Here is a 20,938-nt window from a genome sequence, read left to right as displayed (position 1 = left end):
GGGGAACAAAATTGGGATGGAAGCTACGCGAACGGGACGCGAAACCACGTGATACGAGCCAAAGTTGAGATCAAATTGATACTTTTGGCTTTGAATTGCTCCCGAAGATGATATCGAAATATTCTTGTGGTGTAGAATACATGAAAAGCAAAGCTGTCTAAGGTTGACTTTGCTTTGATATAGCCGTTCCCAACCAACACTATCCCAGTGACCACGCAGCAGTAAGGAAATTCGAGAAAAGACACCCACCAAACTCCAGGCTTTTCAAATATAAAACATAGCGAAAGGCAATGCAAAGAACATGAAGAAAGGCTGACCGGGGGTCGCCGATTACAGTATACCTTGCTTTTGCAGACTGGTAAACATTAGTAAAGGTTCCATTAGGCCGCGGAACTGTTGGGGGCACGTACTCAAGGTAGATCCTCTCCGGCATCACATTGCCTTCGGCGTCCTCCATCTGTACCACATTGTCGCGATTATCTCTATCCTTCTTGCGATCCTGCTCTAATTTCTCCCAAAGCCTGATTGCATCCTCAATCCGAGTGATTTCACGGAAAAGGTTGGTATTAGAAGTGATACCAAGACACTTCAAACCAAAGATATGTAGGGCCTCTGAGAAATGCTTGTCAAAAGCTCGACGGCCCATATACACAAAGTTACCGCAGATCTCGCAAGGATACTCCACCCCCAGGCCATGCAGCTTGTAAAGCCAGTAGGGAATTGGCTTGCCGTCCCAAGCAAGTGGCAGTTTGAGGGGATTGTAGATTCGGTCTTCGTCGTCCTCGTCAGATTGATCGCCAGCACGATCACCGCCAGGATTCTCAGACTCATTAAGCAGAGCTTCAAGTTCCATCTGGCGCTCCCGTTCAGTCATACCCTGTCTCCGCTCCACGTTCATCCTCGTCGCTACACGCTCGGGCTGCAGTACCTGCGTCAGAGAACGCACCCGATGTTCCCTCTCTGCGACTGCACGTTCCTTAAGACGATGAGCCACGGATGATGCGCCGTTCGTCGCAGGGGCTGCCGGTTTCGCGCCAGTATCCCCGGCAGCTTTGCGAGCTTCAGCGGCCCGGATGTGCTTTTTGCCTGTCAAGTGATTCTTATAGACATTCTCATTCTTGAATTCCCTCTCGCAGTCAGCACACCAGATGCCTTCTCCGGAGCCCTCGGTCTTCGGACCTTGGTTACCATTTTCAGCAACCTCCTCCGTCCAACCAGGTACCTGATTCGCCGTCCATTGCTTCTCGAACTCCTCATCAAAGCTAGCAAAAAGTTTGTCCAGATCTTGTAACGGCTTCACTTTCTTGATGAAGCTTTCCAAGTAGTTTGCAAGTTCGCCGACATACTTGAAATACCGATCGGAAAGTTTGTTGTTTCGCTTAATCGGAAGTTGCGGAGGAGTAAACGCATCGAATATGTCGAGGTATTGTACATATGAGAGCCGTTTGACCCCAGGCAAATTGAGGTAGTCTTCGTGCAGTGTTGTGAGGTCCAGAAACTGTCCATAACCCTCTTCACCGGTGAATAAATTGTCGATCTCCATGCCCGTTACTTCACCCTCTCCGGGCTGACGACGCTTATAAGCCCGTTCAAGGTTTTCCACTGGCTCATTAGGGTAGCGCTTATGGAAGTCCTTGATCTCATCCAGTTGCTTGTAGAACTCCTCGAATTGATCGCCGGTTGAGATGGTTTGGATTTCCTTCTCACGCGCGCCGTCTGCATCCTTGTAGATGTCGAGCAACCTCTTGGACTGGTCTTCTATACGCTTTAAGAAATGTGCGACTTCATGATCGCGAGCCAAGCGATCCCGAATCTGAAAGTAAAGGAGTGAGTTAGCAGAGAGCGACGAGATAGAGACTGCAGGGTTACTTACATTACGAGGCTCTTCGGCAACGCGGTCGGCAATGGCCTGCTCTAGGCGCTCAAGGTCCTCGTGGATAAATCGTTGCTCCTCGAAAATCATCTTTGCTGCGCGCACAAGGCTCTACCTGTCTTTCGCAGATAAAGCGCTTCTGGAGATCGGGGTTGAAAGCGAGCATCTCGACGCCATCCAAGAGAGCTTTGCGGCGAGCTATCGTCACGTGAAGCGGGCGGTGAGACCTCGGTCGCAACGAAAAGTCGCGCCGCAGAAGCTGGGCGATTCTTCTGCTACTCCACCAGGCCAGCTCCCCTCCTCCACTGACTTGATTCTCTTTTCTTTCACCCTTTTACTTCGATTTACAGACCTGGTGTATTCAACATGGCGGACGGAATTGATAGACGCGCTGATGGTAGGACCTCCAAAAGTCCCCAACAGTTATTCAGGTCGGTATACTGACTGCGCAAAACTAGACCGCATGGAGTTCAATACCTCGAAGGAGGTCACTGTTGCTCCTACCTTCGAGGACATGCACTTGAAGGAGAGCCTTCTCCGTGGTATCTACGCTTATGGCTACGAATCTCCGTCTGCAGTCCAGTCCCGTGCCATTGTCCAGATCTGCAAAGGTCGCGATACCATTGCTCAGGCGCAATCCGGTACTGGTAAGACCGCTACATTCTCGATTAGTATCCTCCAGGTCATCGATACCGTCGTCCGCGAATCTCAGGGTATGTAATATGCGCTCAATTGCATTTCGTTGGTGGTAATCTCACATCTGATAGCCCTCGTCCTTTCCCCCACTCGTGAACTTGCCACCCAGATTCAGTCCGTTATTATGGCCCTCGGTGATTACATGAACGTTCAGTGCCATGCTTGTATCGGAGGCACAAATATTGGAGAGGATATCAGGAAGCTTGACTACGGCCAGCATGTCGTTTCGGGCACACCGGGCAGAGTCGCCGATATGATTCGCAGACGTCATCTGCGCACCCGTCACATCAAGATGCTGGTTCTTGATGAAGCCGATGAACTACTCAACCGTGGATTCCGTGAACAGATTTACGATGTCTACCGCTACCTTCCTCCTGCCACCCAAGTCGTTGTCGTTTCCGCTACTCTCCCCTATGATGTGCTTGACATGACCACCAAGTTCATGACAGACCCCGTGCGTGTCCTGGTCAAGCGTGACGAGTTGACCCTCGAAGGCATCAAGCAGTACTTCATCGCGGTGGAGAAGGAAGAGTGGAAGTTCGATACCCTTTGCGACCTTTACGATACCTTGACTATCACCCAGGCGGTCATCTTCTGCAACACCCGTCGCAAGGTCGACTGGCTTACCGACAAGATGCGCGAAGCCAACTTTACTGTGTCCAGTATGCACGGTGAAATGCCCCAGAAGGAGCGTGACAGCATTATGCAGGATTTCCGCCAGGGTAATTCCCGTGTGCTTATCTCCACCGATGTCTGGGCTCGTGGTATCGATGTGCAGCAGGTGTCCCTCGTCATCAACTACGATCTGCCCACCAACCGTGAAAACTACATCCACCGTATCGGTCGTAGTGGTCGTTTCGGTCGCAAGGGTGTTGCCATCAACTTCGTCACCAGCGATGACGTGCGCATCCTCCGCGACATTGAACTCTACTACTCCACTCAGATTGATGAGATGCCCATGAATGGTATGTTGACACCATCTATACCACCAAAGCCAGATATAACTAACCCATTTTTCCAGTTGCCGATCTTCTGTCATAAGCAATCAGTTTTATACCTAGCGTATCGACCAAAATATCCAAAAAGAGGTCGCCTACATCACCTGATGGCATCAGACTCGCGCATCCTAACAGTCTCATTACCTCGCTCCCTGCCTATACAAATGAACAAGGTGAACGAAAGGGCCAAAACACCATATTGGTGCACTATGAAGGGGCGGAAAATCGCGTGGAGGAAATGGGAAAATTATCAAATTGGTTAGTTCACTCGTCACAATACTACAGTTTACAACCCCGGATCTGACGCCCTTCCAGTGTTGTCCGAGTAGGTGATTTGTCTACGGCGCTTACGCCAATCAATTAAGTGGCGTTGGTCCAGTCAGGATATATCATCGATTGTCATTCCACTTCTTACTTTATTTACTTTCGAATATTTCTTCTGGCGTTTGATTTGTTCCGGGGTTTATATGCCATGTTTGGAGTTACTATTATTGTTACGATCGAGTGGAAATATCAACATTCAAGAGTTCTGTGTGGTCTGTCTACACTAGTCTGACTGGCCATCCTTTCATCCACTAAAAGTACATTGGATCATTCACTTCATTCCACCCTAGCAAGCATTATCCACTACCGGCTGCCTGTCTAGTTTACACCCCCTCTTCCCTTCCTACCCACCCACACACGAGTAGATCAATCATTCGGTAGTACCCAAGCGAATATTCGATTATTTGATGCATACTCTACTACCACTACCAGCCAACTTTCCAACCTCAGTGACACAGGAAAAGGAGAAAGAAAGCAAGCAAGCAGCCACGGATCAAGCGAAGTAGCGGTAGCAAGAAGCAAACATGAACTCGAACGCCTCTTGGGGAGAAGAAAGAGAACAACGGCAAAGAGGACTCCGATCCACAATTCATTTCACGCACTAAAACAAAGCGGAGACGAACCAAAGCACACTCACACTCCTGAAGAAACCCTGAAAACCTTGCCTGATTCACCAACCCACAGGGTCCATGGACAGTAACGAGAACAACAAACCATTAACCGTAAACGTTGAAGTCTTTATAGTATGTAGAATATTGGGAAGGGTGCGATATGATATAATGAATAAGGACGCCATGTCATGGTGCAGTGGCTCATTACGGCACTGCTGGCAGGCGCCGGGGGTGATGAAAGAATGAGGGAAAGTAAAATTGATGCAAAGCATATATTGATCTGTACCAAAAGCAGTGGCGCCTGCAACCTGTATTAAATGGATCACTGATGATGGCCCAGAAAAAATGCGTATATGCAGGGTGGAGTGAATAAACGGGAGCAGTGAGGTTCGGGATAGGGACGAGGGAGGAAGCGGACGGAGTGAATGCGAGAGATGTTTAAAGCTGGAGCTGGTTCCAAGTATGTAAAACTATATGGGACTGTTTGCTACTCCTAAAACCGGAGCACTAATTGAAGCTTGATGTTGAACGCAGAGCGCTGGTGCGAGTGAATCCACTTGTCGATACTGCCCTGTGCTTGCCCGCTGAAACATTTGGTCGTATGTCACGTTCACGTGTCCAACTGGAGATACGTCAGTCAAAAGACTATCTGGGTGGAGGGAGTGTTTTGAATGGGCGGTTGCTCACATTCTAACCAAGCAGTCGTCGCCAGCAGAAGCAAACATTCCTGGGTCTCGGGGATTCCAGGACATGGAATTTACACATCCTCGTACATGCCCCTCTAAAGCCTCCACAAGTGTGCCGGCTTCTTTGTGAAAGATATAAACACGAGAATCTAGTACAGTTAGCCAAAGAAGGTGGGTATGTGTTCAGATAATGCTCACCTTCACTTCCACTAACAATGAAGTTCTCCGCCGCACCACCAAAGACACTGCGAATGACGAAATGCCCTTGTTTCTGCCCTGAGAATCGGCGAACAACGTCTGTTGTGTTGATGTCAACAAGCTGTATTTGTCCGTCGGCAGAGTTGATTAGCATGTGGCGGGAATCCCTGCTAACAGCAACAGAGGTCGGCTTGCTTTTCAGGGCTAGGCAGTATTCTTCATCGCGGGTCGCAAGGTTGTAGACGTGGACCTTTTGGTCAAGGTCTGCCGCGATAAGTCTCCGGCCATCGGGCGTGATAGCACAATCCTGAACGCGGAAGCCTTCGGGCCACATGTATAGGGTCTGTCCACGCATGCCCCAATGGCAGAGTTGCGAGCTCACGTCGAGAGCGGCTGTTACAAAAGACTCTCCATCTGGAGCCCACGCTGCAGCTGTCACAGGATGACGGTGGTGGTTGATGGTCAGAAGGCAACGACCAGTCTTTGCCAACTGTCAGCACAAACACCGTCCTCCAACTTGAGAAGGGGTCACTGTACCTCAACGCTCCATACGCGGGCGGTCTTGTCCTGCGAACAGGTAATGATCTTCGAGTCATCCGGGCTCCATGCACACTGTGCAACACCATCCTCATGGCCTAACAGCTTCTGTATCACAGAAAAGGTGCTGGTCTCGTAAATGATCACAGTCTGATCTTTGCTGGCAGTGACGAGTTTCGTCCCGTCGTTCGAGAACTGGCACCACCATACCTCATCGGAATGTTGGTTTAACTCAATCCCGGTTCGCAAAGGGAAGTCTTTCCGATCACACATGTGATCTGAATATAACGAAGGAGGTGATGCAGAATTGTGGTATAAGCACTGGTTGATCTGTGTTTGCTTGACGTGATCCAGCAGAATAGCAAGACGATTGTCCGGAATCATAACAGAGGGTGATATTGACCCTGCGACGTTGTTAGCGGTGTGCACTGTTACAGCTCCGAATCCTAGGTTCAGGAACTCACTAGACAATTCCGATAACAAACGTTCTCGAGAAGAGCTTATGGGACCGTCCCAGCCGGCCTGGTCGTGGAGGTGTTCTGGGGGGCACATGAGTAGACTAGCACTGAAGTCAGTTTCACTCATCGTGGGACCGCTGAGAGCTTGTCAGCATTGTGTGCTCACCTGGACAGGGCGTGTAGCCGTCCTATGTCATAATTCAGAGGTGTCAGTTCATGTCTCAGAACTATTAGGGCCGCCGCCAAATCGCGGGCTTCCAACAATTCGAGGAATTTTTGCTGTCGCAGGTAAAAAAGCATTTCGTTCTTCTGAGCATCTTCCACCAAAACCAGCTTCTCCCTATTTGACGCTTGGTCGCCGGTATTACTTCTCCAACCACCTCGATCTGGATAGAATGACTGCACCAGTATATGTTCCGCCTCGGTCCAACGGCCCTCCAACACCGCATTCCTAAACGTAGCAACCGCTGGGCTCTCCAATTGGTATCCACTCTCTTTGCTTAGAAGCGTCGCGGCCCCATCATAGCCAAGGTCAAACAGGGCTTGAATCAAGATTCGGGTAACTTCTTCTCGGTCATGACCATAGTATGATGGAGGGCCGACTGATGCCTTTTGAGATCCATTCGTGCGTACATCTCCGTTGGAGGCTGTGAAACTCGTTTGGCCGTTCAGAGAGTGGGCGAAAGCTGTCTTCTGGGACGGGGATGCATTTGAGCCATTTAACGTGTGGGAGGAGCCGTTCGTACTGGAAATGCCATCCGGGCGCATATTTGCCAGGCGCCTGCGCTTGGGGTACGGTTCGGGGCCCTCTGATGGGACGCGTGACTGAATACTGCTGGATGTTTGAGACCTGGCCTCGCTTGCCGTGCGATCCTCCACGAAACCTCCTGTTCCCTCGAGGGTGTGATCAGGCGTATCCGGTGTACTACTACGGCGCCGTCGACGAGCAGAGGATGAATACGGGTTTCCGAGAGAGCCCGCTGTACCGTAGTTGTAGTTGGCTGTTGGTCTTTGGAGGAAAAACGGGGAAGGGCCGCCCGGAGCGGAAGTGAGTGGACGGGACGATGTAGATTGGCGGGGGATAGGAGGGTCAGGGTGGTCGGGAGCGGCGGAGGAGGGTATATAGAAGGGATGATTGTCTGCCAGTTCGAAAACGTTCAGATCTGCCCTTCCGCCTGGCTCTGTAGGAGAACCAGGAGAGCAGACCTATATCAGCGGCGGGTCACTGATACTCGCCGAGGCTCGTTTCACGGGGGGGTGGAGCTCGTTGAGCAACTGGGTGGTCGATCAATGTGCTGGGCTTTGGGTAAAAGGATATCGGTGGAGGTTCTGAGGTATCAGACCTTGGTCAGCTCATGCACTGTGAAATGGAGGGATTAAATAGTTCGTGCAGTCGACGGGCGGAGGTCTTATCGGACTAGGATCAGATCCGGGGAAAGACGACCGAGTGTCGGGGATAAACGACAAGGAGTAGAAGCGGTACAAACCGTGTTCAAGAGCAGATGGGGATGAGCGAAGTAGCGTCGAAGGGGAGCTTGAAGTAACGGAATCAACCGAGGGCGTATGGCCGGTAATTCAGGCGGGGGGAAAGAGTAGATGGTAGATAGCAAGAAGCTGGAGGAACGGAAGTTCAGTTGAGGTCGAAGCAACATCGGCGGCTGGTCTTACTCTTCCTGTGGCCGTGGGGCCAAGCAAGCAGTCCCGACAATCCAATCCTCTCCCCCCATCGATTCCTACTGCGCAGTTTCGCCCTTCCAACCACGCCCTGCCCGAGCCCTACTGTGTCGATCGGTGATTCTACTGTGTCCTTTGGATCCTTGTCTAAATAGCGCGATAGTCTGCAGTACAGAACAGGGATAATTACAGACTTTACAGGCGTCTATCTACATTGATGATGAGTCGAGGCGATTATTGACCCTGACGATTAGTGATGACGATGATACAATACCGTATGACGATACTGACCAAAGGTTATCAGAAAAGAAGAAAACCGTGGCTTTCCTGCACTCATCCTCTTTGGGTTCTTTTCCAGCTGTGATTGTGCTCTCTTTCTGTCTGTTCCTTTTTCTCGCTTCTTAAGTTTTTATTTCTTTTTCTTGTCTCCTCCCGCGATGATCTTTCCTCCCCCTGGACTCTCTAAGCCTTCGAGTGCACATCGTAGAACAGATGGAGTGCCCCCCAAACCCGGTTGATCTGATACAAGCACATCACCTGAACGGGAGTTCTTCCCCCATCGGTTCCAGAGCAGCTGACAAGGGGGGATTCCGATATGACACCATCACCGATTATCAGCACTGAGCAGCGGTTATCCAAGGGGCATGGCCCAACGGTTGGCGGGACTGGATCCCAGATCATCACTGCCACCTAATCTAGTCTATATCACCTGCACATTCCGCTCGGAACACATCAAATGAGCTGTTCCCATGTCAGTGTCAGGGACGCTCCAAGCTTAGGGGCCTTGTAATTCTCTTCCCTTAAGACCTCCTTATCTCCTCCCATACTCGGACCATCTCCCCATAGAGGCACGGACTTCGCAAACAGCACGGTATGCCATGCAGCCCAATAACGCCACAGCCTACTAAGACATGTACCCAACCCCAACTAAGTAAGCAACCCACTGTGGAGGCATGCCATTTGGTACCACTGGCAAAGACCCAAGTGGGTATGTCGATTAGACGCTGTTGGCGGGTGTGGAGGCCCCAGACCTCATTAGACTCCATCGGATGCTATTCCCTTGCACATCATCGTGTTCCAGATAAATGCCTCTAGGGCCGTGCGACATGTTCCAGACGTAATTCTAGCACTGCATTTTCAGAACCTACAATTGAAGCCTGCAGTCACCCGGGATAGGAAGCTTAGGGTAGGGAGATCTAGCAGCCAAATACATGATTTATTTGATTGTGGGCCAGGTTCCCCCGCAGTTGCATGAGCATCTCTTGGTACATTTGTCTTCATGTCTCTCTGAACTAACCAAGCTTGGGCAGAAGGAGCTTCCTTAAGCTCTCGGGGGTCACTCAGATTGGTGGATGCTACTAGTACCTGAAACGGTGCCAGATGCCATACTTCGCTAGGCTCACTACAGGTGCCCGGCGTTCTTCACCGCTGCTTTCCAAGAAGTGTCGGCTTCAGTCAAGTATTAATGCATCTTCGGGTCTCATACGTATGTATTCTAGCCGAAAGACATGACTTACAAGGAATTCAGGGGCAATCTTGCCGCATCCTGCCTGCTGCTGAAGCCCGCCCAACGCTGAGTGTTTCCATGTGGCGCTTAATTTCCGCACTAGTAACTGATTATCGCATGTTCATGGCGGTTAACCCAGCCTTCACTTATCCCTATGTTAGAGGATTATAGTTCATTATTCACCATACATGGCGTCTACGAACAGTGGATGGATCTAGCCAGGAGTTTGGGTTTCTATGATTTACTCCTCGGAAAGTATGAATTTGTGGGCCGGCGTCGAATTCGCGCGCCAGGGTTTACATCGTTCAAAGTTCTTTGTTATTTAGGGGCCCATATTCTGCAGAGCAAATGGATCCCTAGGATCGGATCACACTATCTTAACTCAGAGTATCCAGACAGGAGCACTTGGTCTAGTGGGGACCAGACAGTGGAGTCGTGCAGTAAAGATGAGGATGTCGGACAATTGGTATATCTCCCATTATATAGCAACTGAAACGTCGGGATACCGTAGGCTAACAACAAAGGAATCAAAAGCGCCAGATTGGAAGCTCTGCAAAATCACTTTAACCTCCACAGTAGAGACATAATAAGCTTAGCCCCTTGGCTTCACTGCAACCGGGAACAGAATCCGTGACAGTCAGACAAGCAACCGAAGCCAGCAACAGTCTAGACCAGCCACAATAACCATCGAAACAGGATGTCACGCAGAGGGTCAGACGGAGATAGACAAGTAAGTGCACTGCTTTATCCTAGATATACATCTATCGTAAGTCCTTAATGGAAACATCCAATTTAGTGGATTCTCATGCCCAATTCCACATATTATACATATACTACTACTACTACTTACTCAACACAACATATAATAGAACACAACCCACCAAATATCAAAGTATAGTATCCAAAGATCCATCTACACCCCCTCAAACCTCTTAAACCTCACAGATACTTAGTAAACATGCAAATCTTATCCGATAAATAATACCAATAGTCTCCATCATCCAATGACTAACAGTCCAGTCCCCCAATCTCATAATGACATAACCGACCCGATCCGCTCCGCTTCTCTGCACCTGACCTCATGATGACTTTATCGCTCATCCGAGGACTTCCCCTCCTCCCCCGCCATCCAGAGCAAAGCTATATATAGCTGGAACTGCTCACCCCCAAGGTTCTCATCTCGTCTTATTCAACCATTCAGAAGACAAAGATATTGCACCATCCAAGACTACCAATCACTAGCTACACTTTTTTCCCTCTCTTCCTACCTTATCCAAACCTAATCTTCAATATGGGCTGTGGTTGCGGATCCGGAAACACTTGCGGTTGCAGCGGACCGAGTTCCTGCACTTGTGGACAGTCTTGCACTTGCAAGGAGTGTGGGGTATGTGGTTACCCCTATCGTTTGTTTGTCTTTTGTGGGGTGGAATGCTAACGGTGGTTTGTGTGTATAGAAGTAAATCGGTTTTCGATACCTACCTTTCTATCGACTTCCCGAGTGAATATATTTGAGGATGGAGATATGGGTGATAATGTTGTGGATGCTATTATGAAATGAAATGAACTGAACATATATGAACTGAGTTGATCTTGCGCTGGGGGTAGAACTAGTGCATATTGTAGTGTCGGGTATGTTGTAGCGGTGATAGCAAGGGGTAGGAGTACTTTGGTGTTTCACATACCTTTACCTTGCAGCGTAAGGAACACTGCATCAGTTAGTATGCTGTGTTTCGATGTAACTGGTAGTAAGTGTGCAACTGATGTTGCCCGAGGTCTTTCAGTTCTCTGGGGTCAATAACGTCATAGTGGGGCGATGAGGTACGATAACGGGTCGGGTCTATACATATACAACGCACAGGGATACACATCCTAATCCTATTGATTTCATATCTGTGAAAAGAATACTCGCATGATCATACGGAACACATATATAGCCCCACTGAGCAGAGTCACAGCAGTGATAAATGCAGCCACAAGACCCAGCCGGGCTAGTGCTTCAATGCCGCGTCGTGATGTTTTCGGGATTGTTTCTTCCTCCTTGACCGTCACTGCTTTATAGAGCGGCCCTGCATAAGATGGCTTGTATACGAAGTCAAAAAATGACTCGCCCCCAAGCCCTTTCTCTCGGTCGGTTATCATGGTGTAATAGTATCGACGACGATACTGGTCTAAGTCAGTGCACAAGGCGCTAAGGATCACACCACGAGAATACAGACGTACCGCGATAAACCTTTGATCGAGCTTCGGAAACCACCGGGTGCCATACGCTAAAGCCATGACAAAGAAGCAGTACCCGTATATCAGAACCCGATAGTACAGTTTGGGCTGAGGAATATGAAGGCCGTCAGAGAGTTGTTTCCCATTTAGTTGTCGAACCATAGCCTCCATAAACCCCATTGAAGCATGCGCTGGGGCTCTGTTCTCCAAGCCGTTGAGTATGTTACGAGCTAGGAATCTACCAGTGTTGGTAGGATCTAGTTCCGATACAAGGAGAGACTCCATCAGCGCTCGCGCGGTTTGCTGGCTAGCAAAAGGCTCGTCTGGAACTCCCAAGTAGTAGGCTACCAGTCTCCAGAGAGCTAAGTAATCGTCTATCTCCTGCTTGCGGAGCCAGATACCTTGCCGGGGGAGGCCGAGCCAGATGATGATGGATGAGAAACTGCTAATCGTTGCAGCACTGTCAAGGTCGTTTATAGGGACTCCGTATCTCCCAGTGTCATATCTTTCCCGAGTACAAATTAAGGTACGAAGATATGCATGCAGCAGCCGAACGCGGATGGATGAGATATTACCAACCCCACCTGGCTTCATTGCGTCAACAGATTCAGAGATCTGGAGGATAAACTGTAGGGTCTCCAATAGTCGCTTCCGCACAACGTATATATTGTTGAAGCCTCCACATCTGGCCAAGGCCGTAACGACACTTGGTGAGCCCCTAAGTAGGAATAAGCTGAAGCTGGGGGAGGACCTTTTGCAGAGAGACTAACATGCCGCCCAAGAGGCTTTCGAAGTTCAGCTGGCATTTCTCAGTGCTCATACCTGGAGTTCTTGTTTGCTGGACTTACCACGTTCAGAATGGGAAGACCGTAACGGAAGAACACCTCTTGTCCCCGTTTAATTTGCTGCCAATCGACCCAATCCGGCACTGAGTTGACTTGCGCCCAGAGTTCACCAAGCTTCGGATCATCTCTTGCGTGTTCCTTCAGCATGATGTACACGTCCGGGTCCGGTAACTTCCTGTCTGGATCGTTTACCCTGTCTTGTGTAACTAAATGACGGCCGATAGCATTGAGCTGTTTGATACATTCATCCCCAAGCCTGTCATAGGTGAGCCTCTTCGATCGTAACTGTTCCCTCGTCTGGTGAAGGGGCGTCCATGCAAAAGTATGGTCCCAATAGCTGTAGATTTTTGATGAGTCCATTTCTGATGATATTCATACATGTACCTTCATAAAAGGGCCAACAAATGGGCCCCAAGAAAAGTTGGATGGTTGAGCATGCGTGCATGCGTGCCTTTGAATCTTTTATCTACATCTGGCGGAGTGGCCATCACGTCACTTGTCTTCTACTTGTATCAGGGGGTTCCTTGACCAGACGACGAAATCTTCGGTCTTTTGATGAAATGGTTCCCGGGCGAATGAGCTGGTCCATAGAGCGAAGTTTCCATGGGATCAATACGGAAACCTGTCAAGGGCCCGTCAGGCAAGCAGACAACGTAAGAGGCTTGGAATTCGCGAGGGGCAGTATGCGGAGTAGTTGAACATTGATAAAGGAGCATGATCATACGGGGAGCTCACTTCCAGAGCGTAGCAAGGCCTTGGGATGGGCAACTTGGGCGTTTGGTGTAGCGTTTTAGGGATGGGTTTGATGATCCCCATCGTCAGAAGCCATTCTGGGTGGGAAGCATCCTCTTGTTGGTTCAACAAAGTCCTACAACCACTGAAATGTCTCCAAAAACTGTTACAATGGGCTTCCCACCAAACTTAGTAGAGAGGTGGATATGATGATGATGCCGGTTGCTCAACATTAAATGTGGAGAGCCCAAAAAGCAGGCGGCACCGTTTCGATAAGGCGGGCTGAGTAAACACAGGCAACACCGCAAGGACCACACGGGCAATCGCCCATCAGGGGCCACTAGTTGATGCTTCCAGATTGTCAATCTTCTAGATATTGTATTAATATTATGATTCTCTGAGCGAATGCTAGGATTAGGCGTGCGACGACTCAAAGCACGCCCCTCGCTGCTTGATTTAATTGCACATCACGAAGGAGACGAACAGCCAGTCGGTTCGAGGTCGTCATCACCGCCTGGACTAGACAGCCCGCAACTGCCACCGCTCCCCGTGTCGCCCACTTCATCATCCTGCAGCGACAGCTCCTCCTCCTCCTCTTCTCCTCCTTCCCCCATCCATCCCTCCCCCTCCCCCGCGCTGTCCACTCCTGTCATTCACCTCCCTGCTTCACGCACCATGGCCCCCTCCGCTGATGCTGGCGAGAGCCAGCATGGTTCCGTCTTCTCCGTCTCCGGTCCCGTCGTCGTGGCCGAGCATATGATCGGCTGTGCCATGTACGAGCTGGTATGCTTCCATGTGTTTCTTCGTCGCTATATACTGCGCTTCTAGGTTTACGCATCTGCAAATACCGATCGCTAACTCCGGGCATCGACTGTAGTGCCGTGTTGGTCATGACCAGCTGGTCGGAGAAGTTATTCGGATCGATGGCGATAAGGCCACTATTCAGGTATACGAGGAGACAGGTACACCCACCAACTCGTCCTGTCTTTCCACAACACCCTCGTCTAACTGCAACTCTCTTTAGCTGGTTTGACGGTCGGCGACCCCGTTACACGGACAGGAAAGCCCCTTTCGGTCGAGCTGGGCCCCGGTTTGATGGAAACGATCTACGATGGTATTCAGCGGCCCCTGAAGGCGATTTCCGACCAGTCCAAGGGTATCTACATCCCACGTGGTATTGCGGTCAACGCCTTGGACCGTGAGAAGAAGTGGGAATTCACGCCCGGCAAGTACAAGGTCGGCGATCACATCACCGGTGGTGACATCTGGGGTACCGTTTTCGAGAACAGCTTGGTGAACGACCACAAGATCATCCTCCCTCCCCGCGCGAGGGGTACCATCACCCGCATAGCCGAAGCTGGAAGCTACACTGTTGAGGAGAAGCTGCTGGAAATCGAGTTCAATGGAGTGAAGACGGAACACAGTATGATGCACACCTGGCCTGTCCGTGTGCCCAGACCGGTCAACGAGAAGCTCTCGTCGGACGCTCCTTTCATCGTCGGTCAGCGTGTGCTGGACTCTCTCTTCCCCAGTGTCCAGGGTGGTACTGTCTGTATCCCCGGTGCCTTCGGATGTGGAAAGACTGTCATTTCGCAGAGTGTCTCCAAATTCTCCAACAGTGATATCATTGTCTACGTCGGTTGTGGTGAGCGTGGTAACGAGATGGCTGAAGTGTTGATGGATTTCCCCGAAGTTAGTGCCCCGTCCTACAGTAAATCTTCATGACTAACGAGCGACCGCAATATTAATAGCTTTCTATCGACGTCGATGGCCGCAAAGAACCCATCATGAAGCGTACCTGCTTGATCGCCAACACCTCCAACATGCCTGTCGCCGCCCGTGAGGCGTCCATCTACACCGGTATCACGATCGCCGAATACTTCCGTGACCAGGGCAAGAACGTGGCTATGATGGCGGACTCCAGTTCCCGCTGGGCTGAGGCTCTTCGTGAAATTTCCGGTCGTCTGGGAGAGATGCCGGCTGATCAGGGTTTCCCTGCCTACCTGGGTGCCAAGCTGGCTTCCTTCTACGAGCGTGCCGGTAAGAGTAACGCCTTGGGTAGCCCCGAGAGAATTGGTAGTGTCAGTATTGTAGCTGCCGTCAGCCCTCCGGGTGGTGACTTCTCTGATCCCGTCACCAGTAGTACCCTGGGTATCGTCCAGGTGTTCTGGGGTCTGGACAAGAAGTTGGCTCAACGTAAACATTTCCCGTCGATCAACACATCGATCTCTTACAGCAAGTACACGACGGTTCTGGACCGGTACTACGAGAAGCATCATCCCGAGTTCCCTCGCCTGCGTGACCAGGTCAGAGAGCTTCTGACCAAGTCGGAGGATCTGGACCAGGTCGTGCAGCTGGTTGGTAAGGCAGCTCTGGGTGACTCTGACAAGATCACTCTGGATGTGGCGGCCATGGTCAAGGATGACTTCCTGCAGCAGAACGGTTACAGTGACTACGATCAGTTCTGCCCGCTGTGGAAGACCGAGTACATGATGAAGGCGTTCATGGGCTACCACGATGAAGCCCAGAAGGCTGTTGCCCAGGGCCAGAACTGGTCCAAGGTTCGCGACGCCACTACCGACATTCAGAGCGCGCTCCGGGGTATGAAGTTCGAGGTGCCGAGCAACGAAGCGGAAGTCTCCGAGAAGGTAAGCCAGATGCCACCGCTCTTAGCTATTCTGTGTTCTAACTCTGTTTGCAGTACGAGAAGATCCTCCAGCAAATGTCGGAGCGGTTTGCTTCGGTGTCGGATGAGTAGAGGAGGACATATTCACCGGGGTAGCCCGGGGAGGCGTGCTGTCTATTTTATATTCCCGAGCTTGTAGCATAGCAAATTCCCAAGTATATGTAGTTATTGCCGTTGCCTTGAAGAAGAATTCAGTTTCGAGAAGCTTCCATTATATCGAAAGCAAGAATCAAGTAGTTAGGAGTCGTGTTGTGCGTGAGTCAGTCAGGCAGCATCATTCAGTCATTTGCTGGAAGTAGTCATTGTCTGGCCGCTTTCGGGTGGCCAAATCCACATGACGCGGCCTTGCCAATTCGCTCTCACTGTAGGGATTCCCAATGTGTGGTCCATCGGGTACCTCCATCCACAGTCGGGAAGCCCGTTTGTCGCACTTCCATTTGCCACTGTCAGGGTCCCGGTTCGGTGGGTAAACGTCTACTACTGATCGTTTGGCAGGCAGACAGGCAGTGCAGGCCGCCGTATCGCTGCTATCGATTGCTCTGATCTGGACCGAAGCGAAACTCTCCACTTGGCCCTTCCCGCCTTCGCTCGCTCTCTTCCCTTTCAATCCACCCCCCCAAACATCCTCCACGCATTCTGGTCTACATCCCCCCCTTGAACGGACAATCGCTCCCCGGACATTGTCTAGACTGTTGCTTTCTTTCTCTTATATTTACTGCTTTTATTAATTTGGAGCGTCCATCCCCTATTCCTCGTTGCCAGCCATGGCAAGCCCGACTACTGGCTTCTCGTGCGCAACCCCCTGGTCCCTCATGCTTGTACCTCCGATTCGCCTGACTGACCTCATCGTGCCCGCAGGATAAATGTCAACGACCCCAGCTTGATCTCGCTGGTGAACAAGCTGCAGGATGTCTTTGCGACGGTTGGAGTAAGTCATCCCCTCCCGTGGAGCTCTCCTGCATCGCAGCCCCTCCGCCGAACTGACACCGCCTGTTCCGTTTAGGTTCAGAACCCCATCGATCTGCCCCAGATTGCCGTCGTCGGTTCGCAGTCAAGTGGAAAGAGTTCCGTCCTAGAGAACATTGTTGGCCGGGATTTGTAAGTGGTCTACATGCTCCCTTCGTTCCTTGTCTGGTCGCAGCAGTCTAACCGGCGTTCTTGTCGTTGCCTAGCCTGCCTCGTGGTTCTGGAATTGTCACTCGGAGACCCCTCGTACTGCAACTTATCAACAGGCCCGCTGGTTCGCAAACAAACGGTGTGAAGGAGGAGGCCCTGGAGACGACGGATAAGGAGGCCAACATAGACGAGTACGGCGAGTTTCTTCACATCCCCGGCCAAAAGTTCTACGATTTCAACAAGATCCGCGAGGAGATTGTTCGCGAAACCGAGTCCAAGGTCGGTCGCAATGCCGGTATCTCGCCCGCTCCTATCAACTTGCGAATCTACTCGCCTAATGTCTTGACCCTCACACTCGTCGACTTGCCCGGTCTGACCAAGGTGCCCGTGGGAGATCAGCCCAAGGATATCGAGCGTCAGATCCGTGACATGGTTTTGAAGTACATCAGCAAGCCGAACGCTATCATCCTGGCTGTCACCTCCGCCAACCAGGATCTGGCAAACTCGGATGGTCTGAAACTGGCGCGGGAGGTCGACCCGGAGGGTCAACGCACGATCGGTGTGTTGACCAAGGTCGATTTGATGGACGAGGGTACCGATGTTGTGGATATTCTTGCGGGCAGGATTATCCCTCTGCGTCTGGGTTATGTTCCGGTCGTCAACCGTGGTCAGCGTGATATTGAGAACAAGCGGCCTATCGCATATGCCCTGGAGCACGAGAAGAACTTCTTCGAGGGTCACAAGGCTTATCGCAACAAGTCCTCGTACTGCGGAACTCCTTATCTCGCCAGGAAACTGAACCTGGTACGTTTCTTTAACAATGTGGTCTGAGAACTCGAACTGACATTGGTAGATCCTTATGATGCACATTAAGCAAACCCTTCCCGATATTAAAGCGCGCATTTCGTCCTCCCTTCAGAAGTATTCCTCGGAACTGTCACAGCTCGGTGACTCGATGCTCGGAAACAGTGCCAATATCGTCCTCAACATCATCACGGAGTTCAGCAACGAGTACCGCACGGTGTTGGAGGGAAGCAACCAGGAGCTGTCCAGTATCGAGCTGTCCGGTGGTGCTCGTATCAGCTTCGTCTTCCATGAGCTCTACTCCAATGGTATCAAGGCCGTCGACCCATTCGACCATGTGAAGGACATTGATATTCGCACCATCCTCTACAACTCCTCTGGTCCCTCACCAGCACTGTTTGTGGGCACCACTGCTTTCGAACTCATCGTGAAGCAGCAAATCAAGCGCTTGGAGGACCCCAGCTTGAAGTGTATCTCGCTGGTCTACGACGAACTGGTCCGCATCCTGGGTCAGCTCCTGAACAAGTCGCTGTTCCGGCGGTACCCTATGCTGAAGGAGAAGTTCCACGCGGTCGTTATTGGCTTCTTCAAGAAGTCCATGGAGCCGACCAACAAGCTTGTGCGCGACTTGGTCAATATGGAGGCGTGCTACATCAACACGGGTCACCCTGATTTTCTGAACGGACACCGCGTAAGTGCCACTGACATTCTACGATACCTACAGTGTACTGATTGAATAGGCTATGACTATCGTCAATGAGCGTCAAACCGCAGGCAAGCCTACTCAAGTGGACCCGAAGACTGGCAAGCCTCTGCCCCCGCGGGCGAACAGCCCGTCGGTTGAGGTTCCTGTGGACAACAACAACTCCGGTGGATTCTTCGGCAGCTTCTGGGCTTCGAAGAACAAGAAGAAGATGGCTGCCATGGAGCCGCCACCGCCGACCCTGAAGGCGTCTGCCTCTTTGTCGGAGCGGGAGAGCGTGGAGGTTGAGGTCGTCAGTAAGTGCAGCGGAACTGCTTGATGGAGAGGTTGGATACTAACGGATCAACAGAGCTCCTGATTACCTCTTACTTTAACATTGTGAAGCGGACTATGATTGACATGGTGCCCAAGGCCATCATGTACACTCTCGTCCAGTATGTATCCTACGCCTTGCCCACATATCCACCACTAACCCTGTTTCAGGTTCACCAAGGACGAGATGCAGCGCGAGCTCCTCGAGAACATGTACCGCAACAGCGAGCTGGACGACCTGCTGAAGGAAAGCGACTACACGGTCCGCCGGCGGAAAGAGTGCCAGCAGATGGTGGAGAGCCTTTCCCGGGCCAGCGAGATCGTCAGCCAGGTTCAATAAGGGACGGAGTTGTTGGATGTTAGTTTTGATCTATACACCCGGTTGCGTTCCCGTTTAGTGATATCATGCTGGGGCCCGTGTTATGGGGGTTCTGTCTCGGAGGAGTTTATGCCTTATGTTTATACTTTCTTCTGATGCCAGGGTTCCACGGCCGCATGTGGTAAGACTGGACGACAGGTTTGGCCAAGATTTTCACGAATTTGTATCGCCTAATGATTGTGGATGATTGTGGTTTTTTCTCTTCTTCTCCCCCTTTAGAATTCAGACGGTTGCAGCTTAGCAGTCAGTGCCATGATGTATAGTAGTGCTGTACGGCGGTGCTTTAGTACAATGAATCAATAGAGTAGTCACTGAAATCAAGACCCCTTGAATTGTATCGCCGGATAATGTATATAGTGAATATCGATAAAGAATGTAATGAATATCCAAGTACCTAACCCACCCCTTTCACCTCACTGACAAAATCTGATTGATGTGATCCTGATAACAACCCACCACAGATCATCACTGGAGACGCTATACCAAATCAGCTATTAGTGTGTCATGTGGATACTAGTAGTATTCACAGCTAATTGCATTGTTGAACAACCAATCAGCGTTGTTAATTCTTCACCCATCATACTACTCATCTTCTGTGCATTTGTGATGTCTAGTGGGAGGTGAACTAGATTACTGTTACATGGACATTCCCCGCCTAGGAGAGAGACATGTCCGGGAACTACCATTGGCACCTGCTTGAGCAAGGAGGTAGCCATCAAGTGATTGGATTTTGCCGACTAAATGATAAGAGGGTGAACCCGTCGCAAAGCTACTATATATAATATACCTTGGTGATGCCCTGTTGGTGAAGTATCAGCAATTCAAGCATCGTACTTAGTAGTTACAGATATGTTCTGGAACTATATTAGCGTACGATGCACTATGATGGCCTTGTGAGTGACAAATGGGACAGATAAAATGTGAATGAGATGAGGGAAGGGTCACTGGAAACCCACCAGGGTGGGATGGGTATATATATCATCCTCGATTCTGCTCTCGTGGAAATCAAGGACTTCATCTTCTATTTCATATTTAGCATCTTCTTCAAGTATGCAGCATCTTTCCTCTCACCATTCAGGCTCGAGAATATTCTTCTTGATATTCTCTTCGACTTCATCTTCTATATGCATATAACTCACTATCAAGTGAAGAAAATTGCCCAAATCAAGATGATCTTCCTCCGGGGCGTGAAGTTCTAGCAACCGGTGTGCATTACTCGGATTACCGATAAAGCGCACACGTTTTAATGTGGTTGGGGTGGATGGAAAAGAAAATGAGAGACTGAATGTCCCCTATTAGGTCTACTACTATCTTGCCACTATACTGGAGACCAGGTAAGCCAGCCACCTCCCTCCCAATTTACTATACCCCATTCTCATTTTTAGTAAGAGTACAGAGTTGGACTCGGCTAACTGCTAAGTATAGGCTAGATAGTAGCGCGAGGCATTCGATGAGTGGATAATCAGCAACTATGGAAGAGAAGAAAGGAAGAAAGTGAGAAAGACGGGGCGTCTGGATCAGGAAGAATGGACCATCTGGTTCTATTTGCTACCACCTATGGTGTTTTTCTATCCTGCTACTT

General features: G+C 50.4%; 6 protein-coding genes across 6 annotated transcripts; 3 read left to right on the top strand and 3 right to left on the bottom strand.

Annotated features, from left to right (window-relative positions):
* Positions 1 to 44: 44 nt before the first annotated feature.
* On the bottom strand, positions 45 to 2,016 carry BDQ94DRAFT_81085 (SF3a splicing factor complex subunit PRP9). The gene is made up of 3 exons (XM_026776595.1): positions 1,874 to 2,016; positions 411 to 1,813; positions 45 to 355 (listed from the first exon to the last, which is right to left on the bottom strand). The coding sequence occupies exons 1-3, from the start codon at positions 1,961 to 1,963 to the stop codon at positions 331 to 333; spliced, it is 1,518 nt and encodes a 505-aa protein (XP_026622837.1). The 5' UTR covers positions 1,964 to 2,016; the 3' UTR covers positions 45 to 330.
* A 223-nt stretch (positions 2,017 to 2,239) lies between these two features.
* Positions 2,240 to 4,195, top strand: BDQ94DRAFT_182085 (ATP-dependent RNA helicase eIF4A; the record flags this gene model as incomplete). The annotated part of the gene is made up of 3 exons (XM_026774057.1): positions 2,240 to 2,270; positions 2,332 to 2,586; positions 2,641 to 4,195. The coding sequence occupies 3 exons, from the start codon at positions 2,240 to 2,242 to the stop codon at positions 3,828 to 3,830; spliced, it is 1,476 nt and encodes a 491-aa protein (XP_026622836.1). The 3' UTR covers positions 3,831 to 4,195.
* Positions 4,196 to 4,879: 684 nt separating this feature from the next.
* Positions 4,880 to 8,108, bottom strand: BDQ94DRAFT_182081 (WD40-repeat-containing domain protein; the record flags this gene model as incomplete). The annotated part of the gene is made up of 9 exons (XM_026774056.1): positions 4,880 to 5,124; positions 5,190 to 5,337; positions 5,387 to 5,867; positions 5,924 to 6,327; positions 6,388 to 6,482; positions 6,548 to 7,556; positions 7,633 to 7,710; positions 7,869 to 7,915; positions 8,050 to 8,108. The coding sequence occupies 9 exons, from the start codon at positions 8,106 to 8,108 to the stop codon at positions 5,010 to 5,012; spliced, it is 2,436 nt and encodes an 811-aa protein (XP_026622835.1). The 3' UTR covers positions 4,880 to 5,009.
* Positions 8,109 to 8,902: 794 nt separating this feature from the next.
* On the top strand, positions 8,903 to 9,362 carry BDQ94DRAFT_149910 (uncharacterized protein). Its single transcript, XM_026767484.1, has one exon. The coding sequence runs from the start codon at positions 8,929 to 8,931 to the stop codon at positions 9,148 to 9,150; it is 222 nt and encodes a 73-aa protein (XP_026622834.1). The 5' UTR covers positions 8,903 to 8,928; the 3' UTR covers positions 9,151 to 9,362.
* Positions 9,363 to 10,234: 872 nt separating this feature from the next.
* BDQ94DRAFT_182077 (oxygenase MpaB family protein) lies at positions 10,235 to 12,984 on the bottom strand (the record flags this gene model as incomplete). The annotated part of the gene is made up of 6 exons (XM_026774055.1): positions 10,235 to 10,960; positions 10,999 to 11,169; positions 11,245 to 11,268; positions 11,482 to 11,725; positions 11,783 to 12,406; positions 12,628 to 12,984. 6 exons carry the CDS (start codon positions 12,982 to 12,984, stop codon positions 10,842 to 10,844), a joined length of 1,539 nt encoding a protein of 512 aa, XP_026622833.1. The 3' UTR covers positions 10,235 to 10,841.
* Positions 12,985 to 13,184: 200 nt separating this feature from the next.
* On the top strand, positions 13,185 to 19,317 carry BDQ94DRAFT_161817 (vacuolar ATP synthase catalytic subunit A; the record flags this gene model as incomplete). The annotated part of the gene is made up of 11 exons (XM_026769443.1): positions 13,185 to 13,305; positions 13,769 to 14,139; positions 14,234 to 14,318; positions 14,381 to 15,048; positions 15,108 to 16,056; positions 17,046 to 17,085; positions 17,215 to 17,962; positions 18,012 to 18,653; positions 18,703 to 18,961; positions 19,015 to 19,099; positions 19,149 to 19,317. The coding sequence occupies 11 exons, from the start codon at positions 13,185 to 13,187 to the stop codon at positions 19,315 to 19,317; spliced, it is 4,137 nt and encodes a 1,378-aa protein (XP_026622832.1).
* Positions 19,318 to 20,938: the final 1,621 nt, after the last annotated feature.

This window comes from Aspergillus welwitschiae, assembly GCF_003344945.1.
Source record: "Aspergillus welwitschiae strain CBS 139.54b unplaced genomic scaffold BDQ94scaffold_34, whole genome shotgun sequence".
NCBI lineage: Eukaryota > Fungi > Ascomycota > Eurotiomycetes > Eurotiales > Aspergillaceae > Aspergillus > Aspergillus welwitschiae.
The sequence above is the reverse complement of the archived record's forward strand: the minus strand, read 5'-3'. Positions and strand labels throughout refer to the sequence as shown.

What these genes read in the sequence shown, in the direction of transcription:
- BDQ94DRAFT_149910 (XM_026767484.1), top strand. Translation starts at nt 8,929, where the DNA reads ATGCCATGCAGCCCAATAACGCCACAGCCTACTAAGACATGTACCCAA.
- BDQ94DRAFT_81085 (XM_026776595.1), bottom strand. Translation starts at nt 1,963, where the DNA reads ATGATTTTCGAGGAGCAACGATTTATCCACGAGGACCTTGAGCGCCTA. An exon ending in TTGCCGAAGAGCCTCGTAAT is followed by an intron (nt 1,814 to 1,873) that starts GTAAGTAACCCT and finishes CTTTACTTTCAG; the next exon opens with ATTCGGGATCGCTTGGCTCG. An exon ending in CCGGAGAGGATCTACCTTGA is followed by an intron (nt 356 to 410) that starts GTACGTGCCCCC and finishes AATGTTTACCAG; the next exon opens with TCTGCAAAAGCAAGGTATAC.